The following is a 16,213-nucleotide window of genomic DNA, read 5'->3' on the forward strand; positions in this document are numbered from 1 at the left end:
TAAAAATAATTAGCCCTTCTGATTGTGGAGAAAACCCTTGGAATACAAGCTGTGGTAGCACTGGCTTAGCCTGAAAGAACAGCTCTGTAATCTGAACTGCCCCTTTGGCTCAAGCATGTGCTGACTCTGAAACCTAGGGCCAGGATTTTCAAACAGTGCATTCTGCCCTGCTGCATCAGATGATAATGTGCAAATGGCCAAATAAGATTCAGAGCTCATGGTGTTAGAAGTGCCTCCATCCTGTCTTCCTCAAGAGTGAAGCACAGTGCAAAATGGCTACCACTCACAGGTTTAGTTACTAGAGCAGGCCCCTATTTTCCCCCTTAGTCATTGGGAAAGCTTCCCTGTGTGATCAGTAGGAGTGTTGCTGAGTGGAGGGACACTATGGCTCCAGCTGTGTAGCACTAGGATGCAGACCCTAAGATTAAAATAGAATTTCTCCCCCAAACAACACTACAGTAGTACTGATGCACAAGGACTGGTGGCTTGTGGCCTGAGCTTGGAGATCCCTGCACTTATCCTGTGCATAGTAGACTAAGTGAGACTGGGGCTATAGAACATTAAAAGGAAAGGGGGCTGGGTGTTGCATTATGTAGATCAGGGGTTTCCCACCATTCCATTCTGCAGGATGGGAGTAACAGGAAGCTGCCAGGGTTGGACAACTGCTCAGTAGACCCAGGAGACAGGCACCCACTGGGGCAAGCTGCAGGCCTGCTCAAAAGCTTCTTGTAGCAGCTTGAGGCTTTCCTCCACACCGTTGTTGACTAGTGAAAGGTCAAAGTAGTGCGCGTAGCGGCTGCAAATGCTCTCCGATTCCTGGTGTAGTTGCTGCAAGGCTTCCGACTGCAACAGAAGAGAGCCAGTGAGCTGGGGCTTGTGCGAGGGGTAGTGTGTCCATGCAGAACCCCCAGACCAAGGAGGTTGAGGCTGGCAGATTGCCCCTATTGGTTTGGGAAGTACATGATGCACTGTGGGAGGGCCTCTGACCCAGATGGGACATTAGACCCATTTCTTAGTGCAGTGGCATGTACTGAGTACTGGTCTCACTAAGCAACGCCCCCTTACTCTAGCATGGTGCCAGAATGGCCCTCTTGGGGATACTGCATTATACCCTTACTGCTGTGCAAACTGAAAGGATAGCAGCTTACTTAGGGACGTGGAGGTGCTTCCTAAAACTCTGGGTGCTGAATGCCCAAAGCAGCACAGGGGCTGCTGCATACAGCATCACTCCCTACTTGAGAAAGCTAGCTCTGTTTTGGGTTTCCCACACACAATAGGCAGTCCCAGCAGGGCGCATGGCAGTCCCAGCAGAGTGCATAGGCGCCAGCTCCCTGGGCCGGCCTGCAGAGGACCTATACACCTCACTGCAGGTTGTGATTCCCCCTGACCCTACCCTAAAAAGTTTAACTCTATCCCTGCAAAAAGAAATCCCTTTGGGTTGGGCTAGTGGGACACTTTCCTAGCAGTATTATACTGGTTTAACTCCCCAGGTGGGTACTTAGGAATAACAGTGCCTCTTTCCTATGGCGCTTTGAAGGTGCTATCAGCTACAGCAGAAGAAGGCATCCTTTCCTGACTGTAGGTGTCCCTTGGCAGGGAGATTACATCCATACAGTTCTGCTGGTAAATTTCCCTAGGGAGACAAACTTCCTCCACCTGCCTCTGGAGCAAAGCCCCAAAGACTGAGACAGGTGGTTGAGGGATGAGGGTGCTGGCCTGGGACTCTGGATAAAAGTTCTGTTCCCCATCCAGCTTCTGGCCAGCAGCATGAGCTCAGGGAAGTTACTTCCCCCCCCTTCCTCGGTTTATTCAGACAACAGGCTCAACTCTGTTTCTGTTCACACTTTCCTAGTACCTCTACCGCTGAGGGCTACCTTTGGTAATGGCAGACATCAGAGGTGGCTGCATGGAACTCTGAAGCACACCTAGCTCCTGAAGGTATTGCAGGCCCGCAGGAGCCTGCTCCAGCATCCAATTAATATTGTAAATAGGAACTCCAATACAACTTCCTTCCTGATTCTCTCTATCAGAGTTAGGCTGTATCCACAAAAACAAGGAGTCTGGTGGCACCTTAAAGACTGACAGATTTATTTGGGCATAAGCTTTCGTGGATGCATCTGAAGAAGTGGGGTGGTTCTTTGAGTAGTGTCCCTATGGGTGCTCCACTTTAGGTGTCTGTATGCCCGTGCACTCTGGAGATTTTTTGGTAGCAGTGTCCCCATTGAGCCCCCGCATGAGCTCTCCCTCCCTCGTGGTCTGCCTGGAGGCTATTTAGCACTGCATGGGCAAACCCCCCTCTCTTCCATCTTTGGCCTCTGAGGGAACAAGCAGTCTCTTCCTTATCTATGTCATTAGCATAAGTAGTGTTTGTGGTGTTACCTTTGTTCTCCTTAAAAGTAGTTAAGCCAGTGTGCCTTTGTTTTTATTTATTTATTTATTTTTAACCCCAAAGGGGAAAACTTCAGTTTTCTGCCCTGTCTGGGGACATTCCTCCTCTCCCCCAAAAGGCATATAGTAGACCTTTAAAAAAAAACTGAAAAAAAAATTATGAAAATAAAGACAATGTTCTTCTGCATTCCTCCCTGCTAGAGGATGACAACCCCCTGCCCAGAGGTTTATCTGGCTCTCTCTGCTCCAAGCAGTGCCTCTCCTGCCAGGAGTCAGTTCCTGTTATTGCCAGACACTCACTGTGCCTGGGAGACCCTCACAGAAGTGCATTATCTGCTACAGCTAAAACGCAGCCTCACAGGAGCTGAAGTTCAAACTCCTCCCGATGGAGAAAACACTTCAGTCTGCAGGGGACCCCGGTGGTTGCTGATCCCGGATCATCCCCGGAGCCTTCACTTCAAAAGGGGTCAAGTAACGAAGAGGAGAGAAGGGGGGGAAAAAAGCCACCAGCAGACTCCCCCCAGAAAGGCTCGTAAAAAGAGCTCCTCCGAGCAAGCGGCCACCTCGGTAAGAGGACACCAGCAGAGGGAGCTCCTGCTGTGAGCTCTGCTGCGGGGCAGCCATTCTGCTGTAAGCGCTGCCCTGTGGCACAGTCCCCATGGCACTGTCTCCCGCCAGGGGCTTCCAGTCATGCTCTGAGACGAGAGAGGGGACAATTACCATACCATCTCTAAAAGAGCAGCACTAAGAAACCCTTTGGTATCGGGTGTAATAAAACTCCCATCTAGGAAGTGTTCTGCACTGTCCCAGCCGTCCATACTGACAAGATACTACAGACACTCCTTTGTGGTGTCACATGAGCCCATGGTAACACGTACTCTGGAAACCTGTGGCCTCAGTATCCAGGGACAGACAATTACCGTACCATCTCTAAAATAGTGGCACCAACAAACTTTCTATACTGGGCACAACAACATTCTCATTTAGGGAGTGCTCTGCCCATCTATCGGTACTGACAATGTACCACGGACACGCCTCTGTGGTACCAAATGAACCCATGGTGCTGCATGAGCTCTGGTACCCTGGAGACCTAATGATTGGGGAAGAAACGCAAACCCCATTACTTGGTACCAGGACCCCGGTACTGAGCACATCCCAACACCCAGAATCGCTCTTGGCACCGGGCTGTATACTGTCAATACCCCAGTCAGCGGCACCCTTACCCACTGACAAATCTGACACTGGCCAGGAGGAGATCTTCTCTGGCCCCTCATTGTGGCCCACCATCACACTATATGCCCTTTGTTTCTCTGCAGTCCATTCCTCACCTGCTCCCTCAAAACAATGGGCTGACCCTTCACCCCAACCCACGGGTCCTCTGCCTCCAGGTTTGGTTCCTTCTTAGTTCCAAGGCTTAGAGGCAGAATGCTCTGACGAGCTGAAAGACGTGTTGCAACACAACCACAAGTTGACCACTCGACATACTTATCTACAAAATGGAAATGACTCCAAGTTTGTGTTATTCCAGAAACACAGACCCAACCTCATCTTTCCTCCCTTTGATTTTGCGCTACATTTTAAACTCTCACCTCAGCTCCCTTAAGGTATATCTTGTGGCGAAAACGGCTTCCCACTTGGTGTTTGCTCACCCACTAATGCGTAAAATTCTTTAAGGGCATTGGGAATCTCTTCCCCTGTGTGACACCACCTGCTCCAGCCTGGGACTTTAACCTAGTTCTCAGGGTTTTGACTAGACCTTCCTCCGAGTCCAGGGCAACTTGTTCTCTCTTACACCTGTCCATGAAGACAGCATTTCTAATTGCCATCACCTCAGCCAGGCACATAGGAGAATTAGCGGCCCTGATGGCACATCCATCATTCACGGCTCTATTTATTTATTTATTTTTAAGACAGAGTAACTCTAAGGTCATGTCCCAAGTTTCTCCCTACTTTCTCTTTACTTTCCATGTGAAAAAATGATTTCTTACTTTCTCATAACTGTTGTTCTTCAAGATGTGTTGTTCACATCCATTCCACATTAGGTGTGCGCGTGCCGCGTGCTTAAGCGTTGGAAACTTTTTCCCTTAGCGGCTCCCGGCGGGGCCCCCAGAGTGGCGCCACTGCACCCTGCATGTATACCCCTGCCGGCCTGACCCCCTCCAGTTCCTTCTTCTTGGCGACTCCAACAGAGGGGTAGGAGGTGGAATGGACGTGAACAACATCTCGAAGAACAACAGTTACGAGAAAGTAAGTAACTGTTTTTTCTTCTTCGAGTGCTTGTTCACGTGAATTACCAGCTTACCTCTGGAGGAGGGTAGGAGTCACGGAACAACTGCTTGGAGGACCGCTCTGCCAGTCGCCGCATTCTCTCTGGCCTGCTTGTTGACTGCGTAGTGAGTCGTGAAGGTGTGCACCGAGGACCAGGTGGCTGCTCTGCAGATCTTCTGGATCGGGACCTGTGCCAGGAACGCCACAGAAGTCGCTTGCGCCCTGGTTGAGTGGGCCATGACCGTGGGGGCCGGAACACCTGCGAGCTCATAGCATGCCCGGATGCAGCTTGTAATCCAAGACAAGATCCGCTGCGCTGACACTGGGAGGCCTTTCATCCTCTCGGCTACAGCCACAAATAGCTGCACGGATTTACGAAAGGGCTTGGTGTGCTCCAAATAGAACGCCAGCGCTCGACGCACATCCAGGGTGTGCAAGCTGCGGTGACTCGGGTCCGTATGGGGTTTCGGGAAGAACACCAGCAGACAAATGTCCTGGCCCAAATGGAATTGGGAGACCACCTTAGGAAGGAACTTGGGGTGCAGTCGGAGCTGCACCTTGTCCTTGTGAAATACTGTATACGGTGGCTCAGAGGTGAGGGCCCTCAGTTCGGATTCCCTTCTGGCCAAGGTAATGGCAATCAGAAATGCCACCTTCCAGGAAAGGTGGAGGAGAGAACAGGAAGTGAGGGGCTTGAAAGGGGGTCCCATGAGTTTAGAGAGGACCAGGTTAAGGTTCCATGGAGGGACTGGGGGGCGTGGGTACAGAAACACCCTCTCCAACTCTTTAAGGAACCATCCCACCATTGGTGGGAAAACACCGAGCCCCCCGAAAACCCTGGATGGAAGGCAGAGATGGCCGCCAGGTGTACTCTGAGTGAGGACGGGGCTAGCCCTTGCTGCTTGAGGTACAGGAGGTACTCCAGCATGGCCTTCACCGGGGCCTGGCATGGCTGTACCTGTTGGGGTTCATACCAACATGAGAACCTTTTCCACTTGGCCATATAGGTCGCCCTGGTAGAGGGCTTTCTACTGCCAAGCAGAATCTGCTGCACGGGAAGGGAGCACTGGCTCTCCAGGGTGTCTAGCCACAGAGCCTCCATGCTGTCAGGTTTAGTGACTGCAGGTCGGGGTGGAAAAATTGCCAGCTGTCCTGTGTAATGAGGTCCCGGTGTAGGGGCAGGACTACTGGGGCCTCCACTGACAGCTCTAGGAGTAATGTGTACCAGTGCGGGCAGGCCCAGGCTGGGGCGATAGGATCACCGCCACCCTGTCCCTGCACACCTTGAGTAGGACCTTGTGTACCAAGAGAAGCGGGGGGAAGGCATACATCAAGCCCCCTCTCCACAGGATCGCGAACGTGTCCGTGAGCGAGCCCGGGCTGCGGCCCTAGAACGAGCAGAACCGCGGGCACTGGGCATTGGCCCTGGTGGCAAACAGGTCTACACGGGAAAACCTCCACCTGTGGAAGAGCGAAAGCACGACGTCTGCTCTGAGCTTCCACTCGTGCATGCCGAATGACCTGCTGAGGGAGTCCACCAGCTCGTTTCGTACCCTCAGGAGACAGGACGCCTCTAGGTGAATTGCATGGGCTATGCAAAGGTCCCAGAGGAGGAGAGCCTCGCAAAAGAGTGGCGAGGAATGGGCCCCGCCCTGTTTGTTTATATAAAATATGGCAGTAGTATTGTCTGTCAGAACTGTCATGCTGTGATGCTGTGAAGAGGCGTGAAAGGTCTGGCAGGTGAGACAAATCGCCCCGAGCTCCTTCATATTGATATGGAGCGACCACTCTGCTCCAGACCACAACCCCTGCGTCATGAAGTCCCCCAGGTGAGCCCCCCATCCGTGGTCTGATGCGTCTGTCACCAGCGTCAGGTCCGGCTGTGGGGCGGCGAAGGGGATGCCTTTGCAAACCATGGGCTAGGACTGCCACCACCGCAGGGAGTCCAGCACATCCCTTGGGGCTGTCACTACCAAGTCCAGGGGGTCCCTGCCTGGGTGGTACACCCGAGCGAGCCATGCCTGCAGAGTCCTGAGTCTCAGTCTGGCATGCCTGACCACGTGCATGCATGCTACCATGTGGCCCAGCAGCCGCAGGCAGCACCTGGCCATTGTCATTGGAGACTGGCGCAGGGAGGTGACCGCTTGCTGGATAGCCTGGAATCGGGATATTGGAAGGCTTGCTCTGGCCTGCACCGTGTCCAGAACCGCCCCTATGAATTCTACTCTCTGCGTGGGTACGAGCATGGACTTGGGGACTTTGATTTACATGACTTATGAGGAGAGGCTGAGGGAGCTGGGATTGTTTAGTCTGCAGAAGAGAAGAATGAGGGGGGATTTGATAGCTGCTTTCAACTACCTGAAAGGGGGTTTCAAAGAGGATGGCTCTAGACTGTTCTCAATGGTAGCAGATGACAGAACGAGGAGTAATGGTCTCAAGTTGCAATGGGGGAGGTTTAGATTGGATATTAGGAAAAACTTTTTCACTAAGAGGGTGGTGAAACACTGGAATGCGTTACCTAGGGAGGTGGTAGAATCTCCTTCCTTAGAGGTTTTTAAGGTCAGGCTCGACAAAGCCCTGGCTGGGATGATTTAACTGGGACTTGGTCCTGCTTTGAGCAGGGGGTTGGACTAGATGACCTTCTGGGGTCCCTTCCAACCCTGATATTCTATGATTCTATGATTCTATGATCAGGAGCCCCAGTTCGCGGAACAATCTCAGGGCCGCCTCCACATGACCCCGCATTTTCGCCTCGGATCGACCCACCAGGAGCCAGTCATCAAGGTACAGGTACACCTGGATTCTCTGCCTCCGTAAGAAGGCCGCCAGCACCGCCATGTACTTTGTGAACACCTGTGGGGCTGCAGCTAGACCGAACGGGAGAACTGCAAACTGGTAATGTTCTTGGCCCACGGTGAAGCGTAGGAACCGCCGATGTGTTGGGTGGATGGCAATATGAAAGTACACGTCCTTCATGTCGAGGGCAGCGTACCAGCCTCCCGCATCCAGGGAAGGGATGATGGTGCCCAGGGAGACCATGCGGAACCGGGCCTTGACCAGGAACTTGTTGATCCCGCGCAGGTCTAGGATCGGGCGAAGGCCCCCTTTGGCCTTGGGGATGAGGAAGTACCGGGAGTAGAACCCTTTCCCCCTTAGGCTGCGCAGCACCGCCTCAACTGCCCCTGCCTCTAGCAGCAAGCGGACTTCCTTCTCTAGGAGATGCTCGTGAGAGGGGTTCCTGAAGAGGGATGGGGAAGTGGGGAGGGAGGGAGGGAGGGAAGAGAATTGCAGCAAATACCCATTCTGCACAGTGCATAAGACCCAATGGTCTGACGTAATGTTGGACCACGCACAGGAGAAACAGGGCAGGCAGTTCAGGAAACAAAGGGACGGATCCAGTGACTGGTCTGGTACGCTGTCCTTGAGCACACCTTCAAAAGCCTGGCTTAGTGCCCGGCTGGGGTTTGTGCTGGCCTTGGTTCTGACCCGGTGCATTATTGTTACTGTTGTTGTTGCGCCGTTGCCTGTTATCCCTGCCTCACCTACGGTAAGACTCATGCCTATGGCGAGGCTGGTACTGTCGTTGAGGGGGAGGCTGCAGCTTAAAGGGCTTCCTCTGGGTCGCTGGGGTGTGCATACCCAGCAACTTAAGTGTAGCTTGCGAGTCCTTAAGGCTGTGCAGCCTCGTGTCTATCTGGTCCGAGAAGAGCCCGGACCTTTTGAAGGGGAGGTCCTGGAGTGTAGTCTGGACCTCAGGCAGCTGGCCTGACTTCTGCAGCCACCCCGAGTGCCTCATGACCACCCCCAACACGATTGTTCTAGCCGCCGCGTCTGCTGAATCCAGGGAGGCCTGGAGAGAGGTCTTGGCTACTGCCTTGCCCTCGTCCACCAAGGCTGTGAACTCCTGTTGGGAACTTTGCGGAAGGTTGTCCTTAATCTTCCCCACCGCCGCCCAGGAGTTGAAATTGTGCCTGTTGAGGATGGCCTGTTGGTTCGCAATCCTCAACTGAAGGCCCCCAGATGAGTACACCTTTCTGCCAAAAAGGTTCAGGCGTTTCGCCTCCTTGGCCTTAGAGGGTGGGGCCTGCTGTCCATGATGCTCCCTTTCCTTTACCACTGAGACCAGTAGGGAGCATGGACTCAGGTGGCAGAACAGGAACTCATAGCCCTTAGATGGGGCAAAGTATTTACGCTCCACTCCTTTGGCTGTTGGAGCGCTGGAGGCCGGGGTCTGCCATATGGTCTTATATTGGACTGAATGGTCTTAATGAGCGGGAGCACTATTCTTGATGGACCTTCAGGGCTCAAAATGTCCACCATGGGGTCCTCCTGCTCAACCATCTCCTTGGCCTGCAACCCCAAGTTCTGGGCGACCCTGCGCAGCAACTCCTGGTGGGCTCTATGGTCTATCGGTGGAGGGCTGGACACCGCTGTACCCGCCACCACCTCATGCAGGGATGACGAGGAGGTTAGCTGCTGCTCGATCCCTCTGGCTGGTCCTCCTGTTCCCCTTCTCCCACGGGAGGGGCCTCTGGCTCCGGCCGGGGCGGGAGTCCATGGGACAGCACTGGACTCAGTGCCGGTCTCTCTGGTTTATCCTGGGGAGATGCTGGAGGCTTGGATACTGTAGCCTCCGACACCGTCTGGCATCGGTGCAGGGACCGGGATCGCTGCACCGAGTAACTTGCCCTGGATGGGGCCCCTTGGCGTTCCTGATAGGCCCAGGAGGTCCAGAAGAGCCAATGGCTTGGCAGCCCCCATTGGGGTTGCCAGCCCACCCGAAGGTCCCTGCTGTCCAGGGCCCGGTGCGGGTAGCTATAGTGGCCTGAGTCGGCACCAGATTGCTGTGATGCCGATCGCGATGGTTATGGCGGTGCCAACGATCTGTGCTGGCGGGAGAACGAGCGGCTCCTGGCTGAGCGGGAGCGGTACCGGCGTTCCCTGAACCGGGATAGTCTGTGGGAGTCCTCTGGTGAGGGCCGTTTCAACTCCTCCTGGTGCCGGTCTCTGGGTGGTGCCGGAGACTGGTGTGCCCTTTCCGGTGCTTCCTCGCAACAACCCACTCCCAGTGCCACAACCTCCTTCTGGGCTGCTGGTAGCTGTGAGTCCACAAAGTCGGTGCTCGACTGGGACCAACTCCGGGAGCGGTGCTGGGGCGGTGTCCTCGAGCAGCACACTATTGCCGGCTTACTCCTCAACGGCACCCGTCGCATGGGTGCTGGAGGGTTCTCCCTATGTGGGAGTGGGCTCGCCACCGACAGCTTGATGAGGTCCTTTGTGGCCTCAAAGGTTCCAGGTGTGGAGGGCTGATCCATTATGCCCTCGAGCCCCTCGTCTACACTGAGCTCACTTAGGTCTGGGCTCGGTGGGGCTTGTGCTGCCGGGACCGCCGGTGTCGGTGCCGTATCGCGGCCTTCCCACTCTCATCAGCGCTCAGGGCCTTGGGAGGCGCCGGCCTCCTGTGCGGGGAACAACTGCGCCTTCCTTTCGGCTGTGCCAATGGCCACACCGGAGAGGACGAGCGGTGCCGGGGCCTAGTCTGGCACTCTGGGGCCGACAGTTTACAGTGCTTAGCCAGTGCCAGGTCTCTCAACAGCTCCGGGGCACCACTCACCAAGGAAGCCTGAGCTAGCGTCGGGCGCTCCGGGCCGGTGGCTGCAATGCAGCCTCCATCAACAGCTGCTTTAAACAAAAGTCTCTTTCTTTCCTTGTTCTTGGCTTAAACGCCTTGCAAATCCTACACCGCTCAGTTTGATGTTTGTCCCCCAGGCAACAGACACGAGTTGTGGGGATCACTAACTGGCACAGGTTTGTGGGACGTGGTGCAAGCCTTGAAGCCGTGGGCCTGCGGCAAGTGCTGAAAGCCTCCAAGCACCTAATCACTTAAGTGTCCACCATAAAAGTATGTTAACTAACTGATAACAGCTACTCTGAAAAGGCTAAGGGACTGCTCTTCTGAGAGAGAGAGAGGTTGTTTCAACGCCGCCATGGACGGAAAGAAGGAACTGGAGGGGGTCGGGCCGGCAGCGGTATATATTCACGGCGCAGTGGTGCCACTTGGGGAGCCCCGCTGGGAGCCGCTAAGGGAAAAAGTTTCCGACGCTCGTGCACGCAGCATGCGCACACCTAATGTGGAATGGACGTGAACAAGCACTCGAAGAAGAATCAACAGATCCATCTCCCTGTTTTTTCCCAAAACCACATAGTGACAACTGGGAGACAATTGTGCATATGTTAGATATTAGAAAGACATTAGCATTCTACTTGGACAGGACTAAGGACTTCAGGAAATCCCCTAAACTCTTCCTTTCGTTCGCAGAAAGATCCAAAAACTCTGCGATATCTCCTCAAAGCCTATCCAAATGGGTCTCTAGTTGCATTAATCACTTACCAAGGAGGCAACTTGCTTCCGTCCAGAGTCCATATGCATTCCACGAGGTCAGTTTCTACTTCAGTCACATTCCATAGGGATACCCCTATCTCAGCAATCTATAGAGCAATGACTTGGGCCTCTGCCCATACTTTCACAGAACATTATGCGATCACTGAAGATTTGGCCGCTGACACCATCTTTGAATCCACAGTACTCTCTGTAGTAAAAGACTCTACTCCAAAGTCCCAGCCTCCAATGGTGGGTACTGCTCAGGAGTCACCTAAAGTGGAGCACTCATAGGGATACTACTCAAAGGAGAAGAGAAAGTTACTCACCTTGTGCAGTAACAATGGTTCTTTGAGATGTGTCCCCCTGTGGGTTTTTCACAACCCACCCTGCTCCCCTCTACTTCGGAGTTCTCTATAGAGCTCTGTGGTAGAGAAGGAAGTGAGGGAGGTTCGCCCGTGCTAAATAGGCAGACCAAAAGGGAGGAAGAGCACATGTGCAGGCTCAACAGGACCCTGCTACCAAAAATCTCCGCTTAGAGATGCAGGGGCACACAGACACCTAAAGTGAAGCACCCATAGGGGGACATTTCTCAAAGAACCATTGTTACTGCACAAGGTGAGTAACTTCCTCTTTTTAACCCATGAAAGCTTATGCCCAAATAAATCTGTTAGTCTTTAAGGTGCCACCGGACTCCTTGTTGTTTTTCTGAGTCTCTCTTACATTGTTTTTTCATCTCTGTCCCTAGTAGCACTTGAAATGAACATGGCTGTTCTGTTTACCAGCATCATGAGCTCAGCTCTGGGCAACAGTGAATTGCTGCAGCCTGCACCCCTCTCTTTGTGTGGCGTTCAGCAGCCAGAGCGTATTTAGAGGGGAAAAATATCCCTGCTCTCTGAGCTGCTGGAGGTCATGTTTTGGCTCTAAACTCTTCCCTTGACTTGCTAGGCAGTTACCTGAACTGTGAAAGCAGGCTAAATATAGCACTTGCTTCACTACCCTGCGCCTGTCCCTGCGGCAGAAGACAGTTCTTAGCAATAGTAGCTCAGCCTTGCTTCACACTGGCACCTTCAGCAACTGCAGTGGGTGCATGGGGTTGCAGGCCCATGGAGCCAGCTGGCCCACAACTTTTTCAGATAGCACAACAGTTAGCCCTTATGTAACACCTTCCATTGGACAGCACTTCACAAACACAGACTAATCAGTTTGCGGGTGACACTTCATTCAAAGGCTACATAAACCCTCCAGCTGTTACAACCTTCTGATCAAATTGTCTGCAACCTAATCGCCAGCTACAGGTTGACTGACAGCCAGCCCTGTCCAAGAGCATGAAGCAGGGGTCCTGGCTAAGACTGAGTTCAGGCAGGGCTTCCAGGGCTTGTTTACTCCTCAAGGGAGTAAACAAAGGGAAAATGGGACACCCCACAGGGCTGCCCCAAGGGCACCCTTCACTCCCCATCTCCCACGCAGGGCCAGCCTGAGTCCCCCCACCGCCCAGGGCTGGCATTGCCACTCACCCCCTGCATGTTCCTCCATTCTCCACTAGGGGGTCACACCCCACCTTTTTGGCAAAACTGTATTTGTCCAGTTTGATCAGTTGGCAAGAGCAAACGGGACAAATGCCCAGTTTTGCCAGAAAAGTTGGGACGGCTGGGACAGGGTTTAAAAAAGGGCCTGTCCTGGCCAAAATGGGACATGTGGTCACCCTGCTCCTCTTGCCCCCTGGTTTCAATGTCCAGCTGTGTGGAATTTCTCAGCTCTACTCTGCCATTGCCACGCAGGCACCCTGCTTAGCAACGGGTTAGCTTAGCCAGGCCACTAGTGAACCAAATGGGTTAGAAAGACACGCGCCTGCTGCAGCCTGGGAGCCCAGCACTTTCTGAACAGATTGCTGCATAAACCCCCCTTTCATCTTCAGTGGTAAAGGGCAGCAGCTCAGTTAGCTAAATAATCAAGAGAACATCTGCTGTTGCCATGTGCTATTTGCATAGGCAAGACTATTCAAGGGCAGGACAAAGGGACCCATCCAGCGGCATACCTAAGCCAGTCTCTCGTACAATACCAGTCACTTGGCTGCTGCACAGCACCAGAGACTGGAGGGGGCAGCTGATCCAGATGTTACTGTTTCAGGCTGGCTGCCATCTAATCGGCATGAGCCTCACTGACAGCAGGAAGGTCTCTGCAGCTTGAAACTACTGCAAGTTGACAGTGCTTTGGCTCTGGGAAGTGCAGGGAGAGCCCCGGGCAGGGCAAAGTCAGAATCCATGAATACCAGGGACCGGGCCCCTTAAGGAGCCATTGGTGGGGTGGTTTGTGTCCTTACCTATTGGAAACTCAGCACCTTAGCTGGGATTCATACATGAACGGAGAGGGGTTGCTGGGGAGAAGCTGCTGGCAAAGTCCCCCCACCCGCATTGCCACATCCCCTGTAATTCCAGTCCTGAGACAGCCCTCCCCTCCCAAGTCCTAGTGAGGGAGGGGAATGAAGTAGCAGGGGGCACCCTCCCCAGCTATGCTGCTGTCTGGGGTGAAGGTCTTGCTGCCTTCGCAATTCCTATAGGCTTGGAGGCATCCAGGCGCTAGCTATGGAAGAACACACATGCTGGACAGTTTCACTCCCTCCAGCCACCAAATCCCTCTAAGGGCAGGGGAAGCAGCAGGTTTGCCTTATCTCACCTCCTAAGGAATTCCTTTTGCAAAGTGGGGAGATTGGGGCCCGCTGGGTCCTGGGGGGGGATGGTGCTGGTGACTGGCTGAGGGGGAAGAAGCTGTACCCAAGTCTCTTGTTCAAGTCCAGGTGGCCACCAGCCCCTTACAAACAGCTGCTGTGCCCCCAGCTGGGAGGGTGAGGGGGGAAGCACACTCACACTCACAGCTTTGGAGTTACCTGGTGTTCTGCACTTTATCTCAGGGAGGTTTAAGTTTGGGGCATTTCAGATTAACTCCTCTGGCTGGGAAAACCCAGACACCCGACAGGGAAGGGACAAGCACCAGTTTCTGAACAGGGGACAGGAGAACAAGTCCCCAGGGAGGAAAGGGAACAGAAACAATTGCTTGAGGGTGAGATTCCCAAAGATATTTAGGTGCCTAACTCCCATTGATGTCACTGAGAGTTAGGCACCTAAATATCTCTGTGGACCCTACCTTTGGGGTCCCACCACTGTGAGGAAAGGGCTCTTCATTCCCCTGGCCACAAGCCACAGTGGGGGGCAGGGGTGTGTGCAAAGAGACAAGTGTGTGTGGGGGAGTGAGTATGGGAGGACACGCCTGTATAATCGCTCCACCTCCCGCCACACCATGTTACCCACCTGATTGGCCTGGTCTGTTGGTGCGATGAAGACAATGAATGGGGACAGCTCGGCAGTGCGAACAATCTTCAGGGTCTGCAGATGGGGGTCGGGGAGAGAGAGGGGTCAGGAGCAGAGCGCAAGGCCCTTCCTGCCTTCCAGAGGGCTGCCAGCTCTGCTGGGTCCCTGCTGGAGGCCAGGATCCCTGAAAATCACACCCTGGGTGTCTGCCAGGGACAGGCCCAAGTCACAGCCTCACGAAGAGGTGGGTCAAAGGCTAGCTCTGTGGGGCTGGTGACAGCTTGCACTACTGCTGTCAGAGGTCTTTGGGCTTCAGGCCTGTCACATTGGCTAAGTATAAATTCACTTTAAAAATCCTTAGCTTGGGATGCAGCAAAGGATTCCAACTGCACCCTTCCAGAAGCTGCCATGTGGATGCTGGCCCTCGGCTGCAGAAGCAGCTGATGTTCTGCTAGCTAGACAGTGCCGATCTGAAATAGTGACACCTGAAGGCAGATCAGAACTAGTGTGATCTACCTCTGCAGGCCAGCAGCTAGTGACCTCCGCAGCTGTAATTATCCTCTCTCATCCCATTAGAAAGTTCTCAGGGACCCACAGAACAGCTGTCATCATTAAGGGCTGGGACGGTCAGCTGATTGAGGGGAGAGGTTTGCCTCCATACCCTTGTCATTAGCTGAAGGCAGTAAGTCGCCGAGTTGGGGCGCAGACTCCCCTGCCCTTTCCACGGGGGCCCTGGGGATGGATATGCCAATCCCATGGCAGCTTTGCCATCTGCCTTTATGCTCCCCTTTTAGGAGGTGGGTGATCCCTGGAATACCTGTGCAGCAGGAAGGTGTGGGGCCATCAGCGGCAGTCTCACTCAAGGTATCTGCCCAGTACAGGGGCACTAAGTGGAGTCCATCCACTGGTTTTATCTCTTGTGTTTATTTTCCTTCCTCCGTGCCCTTCCCCCCTGGCTACTGGCAGGTGCATAGCTCAGTCCAGCTCAGTTGCTCTCTACAGCGCCCCACTCTCCTAGCCAAATGGCCTGCTCTTTCACTGCCTTGCCTTTTCACCCAGCCCCAGCTTGGGTTATGCTTTAAGGGATACATTTTGCACCCAGCCACTAACATCATGCCCGCAAGTGACGGGCCCCAGCGTTTTGCCTGCCCAACTGTGGGATAAATCCTCCTTTGCGCCCCCAATTGCAAGTGCAGTTAAATGTGGATGCAAAGCTGCCCCCAAAAATTTTAGAGGTGCTTTTTCCAACTCTGACCGCTAACACGCCACCGCCATCCCTCACCCTCACCTGGGGCTCAATGTCCAGGATGGCGATTTTATCCTGCTGGTGGATCTGATGCACTGTTTCAAACTTGGTGCCAAATATGTTTCCCTGGTAGCTCCCAAACTCCAGGAACTCATTGGCGGAGATGTCCCTGGTCATCTCCTCAGTGGAGATGAAGTGATAGTCCTTCCCGTCCACTTCGTTCTTCTTCTGGGGGCGTGTGGTGTCTGAATGGGCGGGAGAGCTGGGTGACTGACCTGTTTTGCCGCCTCACAAGGGAACCACAGGGGCCAGCCAGCTTGGGCCAACACGACCACTTAGCAGGAAGGCTGTGGAGAGATTGGCTGCTGCGCCACTCTGCACCATGGGAAGCCCTCACGTGTTCCCAAGCTGGGCCCTAGGGAGACCAGGAGGGGGAAGTCAGAGGAAGTGAGCACTTGGTGAAGAGAGGCAGGGCCTCCACCAGCTTTAATCCTTTGCTGCTCAAAACAAGGGTGGGCAGAGCATGGATTTGCTGCCTGTAGTGCCTTGACTGTTGCTCAGGTGAGGGGATCTGGAGCATTCCTGCCTCTCGACCTCCTTGCCTATGTCAAGGGCCACCAAGCC

The 16,213-nt window shown here is 53.9% G+C and overlaps 2 protein-coding genes across 4 annotated transcripts in view; both read right to left on the bottom strand.

Annotated features, from left to right (window-relative positions):
* Positions 1-318: 318 nt before the first annotated feature.
* Positions 319-16,213, bottom strand: part of MPP1 (membrane palmitoylated protein 1) — a 52,279-nt gene continuing 36,384 nt past the window's right edge. For 2 of the 3 annotated variants that reach the window (XM_038416089.2, XM_043492994.1), the window contains exons 10-12: positions 15,632-15,834; positions 14,344-14,418; positions 319-843 (exon numbers count right to left, since the gene is read on the bottom strand). In XM_038416089.2, coding sequence (XP_038272017.1) covers positions 667-843; positions 14,344-14,418; positions 15,632-15,834 — 455 coding nt within the window. In that variant the 3' untranslated portion in view covers positions 319-666. Of the gene's footprint in view, positions 844-11,345; positions 11,460-14,343; positions 14,419-15,631; positions 15,835-16,213 lie in introns of those variants that run through there. The other variant, XM_043492992.1, reaches the window with a different exon arrangement.
* On the bottom strand, positions 6,438-10,725 carry LOC122455943. Its single transcript, XM_043492995.1, has 2 exons — positions 7,348-10,725; positions 6,438-6,920 (listed from the first exon to the last, which is right to left on the bottom strand). The coding sequence occupies exons 1-2, from the start codon at positions 8,212-8,214 to the stop codon at positions 6,576-6,578; spliced, it is 1,212 nt and encodes a 403-aa protein (XP_043348930.1). The 5' UTR covers positions 8,215-10,725; the 3' UTR covers positions 6,438-6,575.

Source organism: Dermochelys coriacea, chromosome 9 (assembly GCF_009764565.3).
Source record: "Dermochelys coriacea isolate rDerCor1 chromosome 9, rDerCor1.pri.v4, whole genome shotgun sequence".
Classification (NCBI taxonomy): Eukaryota; Metazoa; Chordata; order Testudines; family Dermochelyidae; genus Dermochelys; species Dermochelys coriacea.